The 12,011-nt window shown below is 44.2% G+C and overlaps 1 protein-coding gene across 1 annotated transcript in view; it reads right to left on the bottom strand.

Annotated features, from left to right (window-relative positions):
* The window catches only part of LOC124605507 (rac GTPase-activating protein 1), a 151,292-nt gene that overhangs the window by 100,699 nt on the left and 38,582 nt on the right, over nucleotides 1-12,011 (bottom strand). Inside the window, exon 5 of the mRNA XM_047137240.1 lies at nucleotides 2,444-2,639. Within this exon, the coding sequence (XP_046993196.1) occupies nucleotides 2,444-2,639 (196 nt within the window). The remainder of the gene's footprint in view (nucleotides 1-2,443; nucleotides 2,640-12,011) is intronic.

The following is a 12,011-nucleotide window of genomic DNA, read 5'->3' as shown; positions in this document are numbered from 1 at the left end:
ACGCTAGAAGTTTAAAATGTGCACTAGAAATGCAGCAAGCAGTTGAAACTAGCCAATAGTGTGGAATTAAACATTTCATTTAAAATACATTGACTGCCTCAGCAGGAACAATTAATAAAAACCAAATTTTGCGAGCAAACCGACAAAAATAACTTCATTGTTCTGCAAGATGATTAATGCTTGACTGTCATAAGAAATGGAAATGAAATAAAATCTGAAACCAATAACATATTTTAGCCTTCCGTAATTATGTGAATGTATTTTAATTCCCTTGATAGCTCCCGGCCACAGAAATCCGTTTTGTTTTCATTTGACGAGAGCAGTAAACAAAGAGGAAAGAGGAAAATCACTAAATGTAAAAATGGGTCATGTGAAGATTACACAATTCCCCAATATAATTCAGACTGCTCTGCACATCAGCTCCGGATCTACGATATTTCCACACCTAGGCAATACCAGATAGTTTGGTTTCTCGATCTGATTACATCTATTTTGTCACTGTCTGATAGATAAAACAAAATAGGCCTTTCTAATATTGCAGCAATTGCAACACACATCAAATAAACCAGGCTGTTTTGGCACAAATGGTCATTTTTGTAACACAACAGAATATAATTCCAAGTACCAATGTCCAATGCCTATCAGGCCTACTATAAGCAAAAAGCTTTATGTTAGTTTCATGTTTCATTCATACACTCCAGTTTCTCAAGTCTGAGATCGAAACGTAGTAGTACGAAATTTTTTATATAAATTTGGAATCATTATATTCTTCCATAATTATGTGCTGTTCCTGTTTCTTCTCCTTCCCCATTCTAACAAACAATCTTGTCATCACTAATTCTGGAACTATTCCTGCCACACTCAAAACTTAATTCGCCGGTTAACTTCACTAGCCCTGCCAGAATCACCAATTTAGTTATTGCGCTTTTTACATGTTCGTAAAACTCGTCTTCTGCGCTACTTCCAGAATAGAACTTAAGCGGGGACTGTGTAACTGGCCCTTACTAGCGTAGCGATCTGACCAAAAATTTTCTTTAAAAATTTCATTTTCTTGGATACACCGAGGAGATAATATGTAATCCTTCGTACCTGTTAGTCGTTTATTTTCACTCTGGTAGACTGAATCGATGGATTTCGCTATTAATTATAACAACACTGGTCATTTGCAAACCCAACCAACCACATAATCAGACAGCATTTGGCATTCTCCCGTTCGGCTTTACTCCGCTCAGCTTGTACAGCCCCATCCCCTTTTGCCAGCAGGAAAGTTTATTTCTAGACACGACAAGGATTCCCCTGACACAGGTATCACACACACACTATGCATGCATTCAAAAATCAACTTACGATTCATTCAGAAATCAGCTTAGAATGTGTTCAAAAACAAACAGGGATGTATTTCAAAATCATATAAGTAATCGATAGACCAAGAAGTGCTGAATGCTAGGTGCTTTGTGAAACAAATTGCCCCCCTCCCCCGGGCCCAGTTGGCATGCGTGAATCTGGCAGGTTGAGGGTGGGAGTAAAATTTTTCCCGGTTGCACCTAGCTGCTTGCTGTGACTGCTCACACATCCCACTACCACACTTCTGTAGCCAGAAGCGGGAAAAGGTACTACTAATCTGTGACTCAACTGTGCATGCGCACAAGTCCGCTCTTAACTGCTAAAACGAATCTAAATGTAAACAGTTGTGACGTCACACTCGTTGGAGGCAATTTATTGTTATGAAGCATTGCATGGTCTCCCCAAAGCCTTGACACATTTTGCTGTTGGCAGACACTTGTATGAGCACTATGTTTTGTTGTTGTATAATGTGCATTTCTTTTGCTTTTTATTTTCGTTTTTTTCTCTCTCTCTAGTCCGTGTTTTATTGCTGCAGTACTATTCTGCAGTAGCGGGATACAGTAATATCCTTTGTTAGAATATCGGTTCTTACCAGTCAAAATTACAAAAAATTAACTGAAAACTAAAATAATGAAAAATTCCTGGATTTTTCCCAGTTTTCTCCCGTATGAAAAAATTCCTGGGTTTTCCCGGATCGTATACACCCTGTATCACTATAACAAAGAGCAGTGGAAACAAAAGGAACAACAAGTGATTATATAAGATGGAGACTGGACACAGTTCTGAAACTGCTACCATCTACTACCAAGCAGCAGCCAGCGGAATCAATGTGCTGCCTGAAAATATGGAATTTCAGATGTCTGGCACCGTTCCACTGCCTATTTCCCATTTAAGACTTTCATTATTGCTACAATTTAACTATCTAACATATTAGTGAATTTAAAACAGAATGTTTAAAAAACAACACTTTTATACATACTTAAAGTATCTGTTTGAAATTGTGTACACCAAGTAATTAATTATTACAGCATAGAGTAAGAAAACTGTGTACACCACAACATTTAATTATTGCAGCACAGAGTAACTGAGGATTACTTACAGTCTGTCGGTTTTGGTGGAGCTGATGCTACAACATTTTTTAGAGGTGGCACAACTGGTGTTGAAAATGAACTTTTGGTTTCAGATGATGGTACAGCCTCAATTCTGGAAGTTGCAGATATGGGACCATCACGCGCCATTTTGAAAGTAGTTGTCGCAACAAGGTGTTCATCAGGTCCTGCCTCCACACCATCAATCTAAAATGCCAGTAGTGTGGATACAATAAAATATGGCAGAATTAAAAAAATTTGTTTCCAGGTGAAGACATACTGAAGCTCAACAAAACTTTTCAGTTATATTCTTAAGTATACAAATAGTAGCAAGAAACAAAGATGATGTGACTTACCAAATAAAAGCGCTGTCATGTCGATAGATACACAAACACAAACATACACACAAAATCCAAGCTTTCGCAACCAACCGTTGCTTCGTCAGGAAAGAGGGAAGGAGAGGGAAAGACGAAAGGATGTGGGTTTTAGGGGAGAGGGCAAGGAGTCATTCCAATCCCGGGAGCGGAAAGCGCGCGCGGACACACACACACACACACACACACACACACATCCATCCGCACATACACAGACACAAGCAAAATGTCAGCTTGTGTCTGTGTATGTGCGGATGGGTGTGTGTGTGTGTGTGTGTGTGTGTGTGTGTGTGTGTGTGTGGGGGGGGGGGGAGGGAGGGGGGGGGGGGGGGGAGCGCGCGCTTTCCGCCCCCGGGATTGGAATGACTCCTTGCCCTCTCCCCTAAAACCCACATCCTTTGTGGGCGCACGCGAGTGTATACCTGTCCTTTTTTCCCCCTAAGGTAAGTCTTTCCGCTCCCGGGATTGGAATGACTCCTTACCCTCTCCCTTAAAATCCACATCCTTTCGTCTTTCCCTCTCCTTCCTTCTTTCCTGATGAGGCAACAGTTTGTTGCGAAAGCTTGAATTTTGTGTGTATGTTTGTGTTTGTTTGTGTGTCTGTCGACCTGCCAGCACTTTCATTTGGTAAGTCACATCATCTTTGTTTTTAGATATATATTTCCTACGTGGAATGTTTCCCTCTATTATAACCATATCATTAATTTGAACCCAACAATTACGTTTATTATTGTCGCTGTTGCATCTCGAAATCTTTCCTGTCGTCTTATTTTCTCTTTCTGCGTTTACCAGTAGTCTCACTTTCTATTCACCTTCCCTTTTTACCGTAATACAATTTTATCCCGCCTATATATACTCTATAATACGTAACCCACTTCCAAACCATAACCAAAAAATTTTTATTTTGCGCTTTCAACAATACCGCTAACCGTTTCTAGTTCAATAACAGCTGCCTTCACGTATTAAACTACCATTTCGGCTAGTTCTAATAACTTTTACTTTATTTCCACTTCCGTTTTTCGTACATCACTGATCATTTTTAGCCGCTCTCCACCGGTTTTAACGTCATTATTTACAATTGTTAGCCCCATTTTCGTAATCTTTCACCACAACACCACGCCTTTTATTACATTTACACGTTTTTTCGAAATTTTCCCGAATTTCTCCGTCCTTTAACGTGTTTTAGCGGCAACACAACCACTTAACCTTCATGCACATCGCTGTCTACCAACCCAAGTTCACCACAGGATCAACTTAACCAACACATTTTCGCATTTTTTCATACCAGATCTCCAGTTATTTTCTAGTTCACCCTTATCTCTCCCCATATATTTTTATCTTTCATTTTCATTTCAACCTCATGTTACACTTTCCACCTCCTAATACCATGTCACCCTCACAACACCCCCACAACGACCCCATTAAGTTTTATTTACATTCCCTCCGCAAACATGCCTTCACCCTAGCCAGATGACGCTCACATATTTTATTTTCTCAGGCTTGTCTGACATTTGGCATAACCCCCAAAGGCCTCACACTTAAAGTTCCCATCTCTGGCTGCAACCCTTCTTTCCATCAGTCCCTATACCAGTTCCAAACCGAACAATCCATTGCCCTCACCCACCTAATCCTTCACCTACACATCAACTCAGCCAATGAACACACCCGTCAACTCCTATCCTTAATAAAAGTACTCAATCTTTCCTCTCCCACATCCACACCGGCTATTCAGAGCATCCTCCTCCAGGCCAACCGCAAATTAGAGCAGCATGCCACCCTTCACCTAAAAAAACTATCCAATCTCCTCGTTTCCCACCTCCGGAAAGGCAACTCACTGACCCTTCACAACCTTTCCAGCAAACCTCAACCACCTCTCATTGCACACAAACCCAGTCTCTCCCATCTACTCAGTCTCCCACTTCCAGCTCCACTCCCTCCAAAACCTCAAAATTCCAAGCAACACAATCTGGCACCACAACACCCTAACTCAGTAGTTAACCTTTCCTCCAAACCTCTCTCCCAATCTGAAACCTCTGTCCTATCCAAAGGCCTCACCTTCAGCCCCACTCCCAGATTCAACCAAACAGCCCTCGTCAAAGATTTACTGTCCTACACTCGTACTCTCTGCTGGAAGTATCACTTTGCCACGAAGAAAAATGATCCTAATCCTGCCCCTAATGATCCAACTCCCCAAGACACTATCCAAATTGAACCCTGCCTGGAACAGTTCCGTCCTCCGTCACAGCGGGACCCACCACCTCTTCCTCAAAATCACCCTCTCCAAACCTTCCAGGAATTTCTGACTTCCAGCCTTGCCTCTCAATCCTTCTTAAAAAACCTTAATCCTACTCCCAACATCACCACTGCTGAAGCCCAGGCTATCCGTGATCTGAAGGCTGACCGGTCCATCATCATTCTTCCGGCGGACAAGGGTTCCACGACCGTGGTACTTGATCGTCGGGAGTATGTGGCTGAGGGACTGCGTCAGCTTTCAGACAACACCACATACAAAGTTTGCCAAGGTAATCCCATTCCTGATGTCCAGGCAGAGCTTCAGGGAATCCTCAGAACCTTAGGCCCCCTACAAAACCTTTCACCTGACTCCATCAACCTCCTGACCCCACCGACACCCCGCACCCCTACCTTCTACCTTCTTCCTAAAATTCACAAACCCAATCATCCTGGCCGTCCCATTGTAGCTGGTTACCAAGCCCCCACAGAACGTATCTCTGCCTACGTAGATCAACACCTTCAACCCATTACGTGCAGTCTCCCATCCTTCATCAAAGACACCAACCACTTTCTCGAACGCCTGGAATCCTTACCCAATCCGTTACCCCCAGAAACCATCCTTGTAACCATTGATGCCACTTCCTTATACACAAATATCCCGCACGTCCAGGGCCTCGCTGCGATGGAGCACTTCCTTTCACGCCGATCACCTGCCACCCTACCTAAAACCTCTTTCCTCATTACCTTAGCCAGCTTCATCCTGACCCACAACTTCTTCACTTTTGAAGGCCAGACATACCAGCAATTAAAGGGAACAGCCATGGGTACCAGGATGGCCCCTTCGTACGCCAACCTATTCATGGGTCGCTTAGAGGAAGCCTTCTTGGTTACCCAGGCCTGCCAACCCAAAGTTTGGTACAGATTTATTGATGACATCTTCATGATCTGGACTCACAGTGAAGAAGAACTCCAGAATTTCCTCTCCAACCTCAACTCCTTTGGTTCCATCAGATTCACCTGGTCCTACTCCAAATCCCATGCCACTTTCCTTGATGTTGACCTCCACCTGTCCAATGGCCAACTTCACACGTCCGTCCACATCAAACCCACCAACAAGCAACAGTACCTCCATTACGACAGCTGCCACCCATTCCACATCAAACGGTCCCTTCCCTACAGCCTAGGTCTTCGTGGCAAACGAATCTGCTCCAGTCCGGAATCCCTGAAGCATTACACCAACAACCTGACAACAGCTTTCGCATCCCGCAACTACCCTCCCGACCTGGTACAGAAGCAAATAACCAGAGCAACTTCCTCATCCTCTCAAACCCAGAACCTCCCACAGAAGAACCACAAAAGTGCCCCACTTGTGACAGGATACTTTCCGGGACTGGATCAGATTCTGAATGTGGCTCTCCAGCAGGGATACGACTTCCTAAAATCCTGCCCAGAAATGAGATCCATCCTTCATGAAATCCTCCCCACTCCACCAAGAGTGTCTTTCCGCCGTCCACCTAACCTTCGTAACCTCTTAGTTCATCCCTATGAAATCCCCAAACCACCTTCCCTACCCTCTGGCTCCTACCCTTGTAACCGCCCCCGGTGTAAAACCTGTCCCATGCACCCTCCCACCACCACCTACTCCAGTCCTGTAACCCGGAAGGTGTACACGATCAAAGGCAGAGCCACGTGTGAAAGCACCCACGTGATCTACCAACTGACCTGCCTACACTGTGACGCATTCTATGTGGGAATGACCAGCAACAAACTGTCCATTCGCATGAATGGACACAGGCAGACAGTGTTTGTTGGTAATGAGGATCACCCTGTGGCTAAACATGCCTTGGTGCACGGCCAGCACATCTTGGCACAGTGTTACACCGTCCGGGTTATCTGGATACTTCCCACTAACACCAACCTATCCGAACTCCGGAGATGGGAACTTGCTCTTCAATATATCCTCTCTTCCCGTTATCCACCAGGCCTCAATCTCCGCTAATTTCAAGTTGCCGCCACTCATACCTCACCTGTCATTCAACAACATCTTTGCCTCTGCACTTCTGCCTCGACTGACATCTCTGCCCAAACTCTTTGTCTTTAAATATGTCTGCTTGTGTCTGTATATGTGTGGATGGATATGTGTGTTTGTGCGAGTGTATACCCGTCCTTTTTTCCCCCTAAGGTAAGTCTTTCCGCTCCCGGGATTGGAATGACTCCTTACCCTCTCCCTTAAAACCCACATCCTTTCGTCTTTCCCTCTCCTTCCCTCTTTCCTGATGAGGCAACAGTTTGTTGCGAAAGCTTGAATTTTGTGTGTATGTTTGTGTTTGTTTGTGTGTCTGTCGACCTGCCAGCACTTTCATTTGGTAAGTCACATCATCTTTGTTTTTAGATATATATATATATATATATATATATATATATATATATATATATATCGACAATAAAAAACACACAAACACACTAGGTGAATGCAGCCTACGGATATTCTCGATGAGTTGACTGAGGGGTGTTGCAGAATCTACGTAAGGTGAATGACATGAACTAGTGCTGACTAGTTTCTGGTGATTACCAACTTTACCTAGGAGAGAGGAATGTATTTAGTGCATCTAACTACTGTATTTACTCAAATCTAAGCCGCACTTTTTTTCCGGTTTTTGTAATCCGGAAAACCGCCTGCGGCTTAGAATCAAGTGCAACGCAATATATGTAGTGCTACACAGGAATGCTTTGTAGGCACAAAGATAAATACTGGCACCACATCCTCTGCGTCAGTAAAAAAAAAAAAAAAAAAAAAAAAAAAATTATGTGGCGGTAGCGCGCACAAAAGCAAGCCATGCCGTGAGCGGCGACAGGCCATAAACACGCACTATCAGAATGCGACAAACAATGCATGACACAGTACAGTAATGCATTTTCAGCTTAGAGTGACGTAAACACCCATAACAAAGAAAACTGCGCTTATAAGATCAAAGAAAAATAAGCAATCAATTCAAACCAAACTAAGCACGTGGATAAGGAAGGGTACCCGTATAAATACGGACGGAGCGCCTGACGCATATCAATGGCTACCTGGTAAAGCTTAACTGCTAAGCTTCTGATTCGAACCAAACTACTGTAGCTGTATCGTCATTCATTCGACCTAAATTGCGTCGAATATTACAATGGACCAACTTTGTTTCGATTTGGAGATGCGGACTATAACTTTTCTCTCCCCTTGAATTTCGAGTCTCAAATTTCAGGTGCGGCTTAAGATCCGTGAAAATTTTTTTTCCTTGATTTTGAGTCTCATTTTTCAGGTGCAGCTTAGATTCGAGTAAATACGGTACCATAACTGCAGAGTCTCAAAAAGTTAATGAGTGCTGAAACTGTGTGTGTAACTGAGCTCATAATCATTTATTAACCCATTCAATGAATTAAAAACAGAAAAACTGAAGTCAGTAACAAGTGTGTGTGTGTGTGTGTGTGTGTGTGTGTGTGTGTTTGTGTGTGTGTGTGTGTGTGGTAGGGGGGGGGGATTGCTAACAGATGCTCAACGGCAAAGTTATCAGTGCCCCGACAAACATTACATGATATGAATGTGAATAAAACAGCAAAAATGTTAACATACACGCTAACACAATGAATAAATACTAAAATGTGATATACAGGAGATTGAAACAAGTAAAACAACAGAGGAGCTAAAAGAAAAGCACAGGGAAATGTGACTTGCTGACCACTTATAAAAACGTAGGTGAGCCAGTTACCCTGTGAACACATTAAAATCATTCCCCTAAATTCTTGGGGAAAACATTGGACAATTCACAAAACTTTAAAAATCTAACCACATTCGTTTGAACATTATGTAAAACAGAGAGCAGATCCTTTGGCAAATCCGCCACGGCCTGCTGGTTAGAAAATAGAACACATTTCAATAAAATGTGGCACATAATGATCTGTGTTCCACAAGCACCACACGTCAGAGGGTCCTTTTGCCACAGCAAAAAGCTATGTGTCATAGGGCTGTGGCTGATGAGATGAAGATTAAGAAGGACTTCGTCCCTTCGATGTGGCTGCAAGGAAGTATGCCACAGCCGAGTTGCGGGCTTTACTACACGGAGCTTATTGTCAGTCGCTTTCAGCCACTCGTCTCCCCCTCGATGCACGACTTTGTACCTCAACAGCGAGGTGCTAGCATGTGGGAGGATGCTGCACTGAAGGAACTGAGGATCACAACACACCTCCTTGGCTGCTAGATCCGCTCTTTCGTTCAACACAATACTCATGTGCCCTGTTATCCAATATAAAGACACCTCCTTCCCCAGTCATCCTAGTTGGAGGAAGGCATTCTGGATTAATTACCCACTGGGTACAAACATTGGATGGAGTGGAGTGCACTCGGATAATTTGAACAGACAAGAAATTTACCACTGGAAGAACATCTCATCTGATCCAGTGTCCACAAGAACACACATAATTCGGCATCAAAGACAGTGAATTCTTGAGGCAGTTGAACACTGAGGACACGATCCAAAAAACGACAGAGCAACCAATGGAGTCCCCAACTTTGCACACGGATCTCAAACAACAGTGTGGCTCGTGGATAGTTGGAGAAAAAGTGTTCCAGAGGTGGAAGAGCAACAGCATGGTATGCAGGAGAAGTTGGAGCTGTAAGGAACTTACATGCCCTACATGAGAAGCTGCCACGAGACGGTGAGTGGTGGTTCCCCAGCCTCAGCACAGAGATTCAATACGGGATTGGTCTATAAGCACCCATGGCGAGCCGAATCCTATTGTGGTGTACAGTGTCAATGATCTTCAAATAAGCCCTCGCTGATCCATACACTGTGCACCTATAGTCCAGCCAAAAATGCATGAAAGCCCTGTAACCATGGAGTAGACATGCCCTGCCCACTCTCCAAAACGTGCGGCTAAGATACTTTATGATATCTAGTGACTTCTGGGTCCTCAGGGTTCTGACTTTCACATCCGTCAGGTGTGGCAATGAGGCCCAGAAACCTCCCAGAGTCTCTAAAACAGAGTGGCGCACCTCATAGTGAAAAAAAATTCAAGAACGATGAAAACGTGTGTGCGACACACACACACACACACACACACACACACACACACACACACACACACACACACGGTAACACTTAAAACAGTGCTGTAAGGGACACCATTCTCCTGCCCAAAACGATCTGACAACTAGTCACCAACTCAAGTCCTAAGGAACTGCTCAAACAGGAAAGACCATGTGAAGATAGGGAGGTGGCCACGAAAGCCCCACTGATGTAGCTGTGTGAGAATACAGTGTCTTCAAGCAGTATAGTACACTTTACTGACATCTAAGAATATGCAAATGCAGTGATGTTTACATAGGAAAGCCTGCTGAATAGCTGCCTCTAGCAGGGTAAGGTTGTAGGCAGTGGATCGAAATCTCCGGGATTCACACAGAGTGGCAAAGGTCTCTAATAAACAGAATAGATGATGGTTAGTGATATGCTCCAGGGTCTTCCCTACATACCTTGTTAAGGTGATACTCCAATAACTACTGAGACATGTGCGGTCCTTTCCGGTTTGAGGAGAGGTACCAAAAGTGCCCCCCTCCACAAGCTGGGAAAGTCCGCCATATAAAATTAAAACATTTGAGGAGGATTTCCTTTTATGCTGCTGCAAACTTCTACGCATACAGTGAGGGATTTGGCTGAGACCAAGTGCAGTATTGCAAGTCTCAGACAGGGCCGATTCCAGCTCACACATAGAGGAAGGGTAGCTGTAAGTCTCAGAACTGTTGGATCTGAAGTTTAATCTTCCATCTCTACAGTAGCATGGCAGTCACGAAATGCCGGATCCTGGCTGGCACTGGCAGCAGTTAGTGCAAAATCCTCCGTCAGCATTTGAGCGAAGTCTCCGGGCACTGTTTGGAGATATCCTTGTTTCAGCACTGCTGCTATTGGTAAACAGCTGCGTTTGCCAGAAATCCTCCTGATGGCTTCCCATACTTTCATAGAACAAATGGAATGGTTGATAGAGTACAGAAACACTTATCATGACCTTTTCTTGCTCTCCTAACTACGTATCGAGCCTTGGCTCTTGCAACTCAAAAGGCTGTGAGGTTATCTGCTATAGGACAGCATTTAAATCGTCTGTCCCAGATAGCTGACTGGCACTCATCTGTCCACCAACATACAGGTGGCCTCCTAAGATGACCTGAGGACTTTGGGATGGTTAAGTCAGCAGCATGATGGATCACTTGTGATATGTAATCCACTCAGTCCTGGACACTGTTGTGATGTACAAATGCAGCCAGCTGACTGAATAGCATCCAGTTAGCCCTGCTGACCATCCATGATGGTAGCTTTTCTTCTGGTAATGCTCCATTCAAAAGGTGAATGCAGTCACTGGAAATGAAGGTCGTCAATGACCTCCAATTGAACGGAGTCTGCAAGGGCCAGAGAGCAGAAAGAGAGGCTGAGGATGACCCACAAGCAGTGCAGAAATGAACGTGATTACCCGTGTTGAGGAGGCACAGCTTATGAGATGTCATGAGGCTCTCCATAACCCGACCCTGAGGGCAAGTAGAGGGAGAGCCCCACAAGACATGATGGACATCGAAATCTACCAGGAGAAATGGTAGCGGGAGTTGGCCCACAAGGTCTATGAGAACCTGAGTCTGTTGCATCTGGCAGGGGTAAATACAGCTAGCAAATGGCGATCCTTTGACATCCATGAATTTTGACAGCAACTGCTTGCAGGTCAATAGCCAAGGAGAGAGCAGTGGAGTGAAGCAGATTATCGCCGAACACAGCAACCCCCTATTGGCTCTGTCCCAAGTCAGATCACCCTTTCGGTGAAGGATGCCCTATAACACCGGGGTGTCAGTGGCTTTTTTTTTTTTTTTTTTAACACAGGCACAGGGGGCATTCCTGCACTTGCAGTTTCAGTTCCTCCACATGTGTCCTGAACCCATTAATGTTCCACTGTAACATGG

This window comes from Schistocerca americana, chromosome 3 (genome assembly GCF_021461395.2).
Source record: "Schistocerca americana isolate TAMUIC-IGC-003095 chromosome 3, iqSchAmer2.1, whole genome shotgun sequence".
In the NCBI taxonomy this organism is placed as follows: domain Eukaryota; kingdom Metazoa; phylum Arthropoda; class Insecta; order Orthoptera; family Acrididae; genus Schistocerca; species Schistocerca americana.
This window is presented reverse-complemented; position numbering and strand designations above follow the sequence as displayed.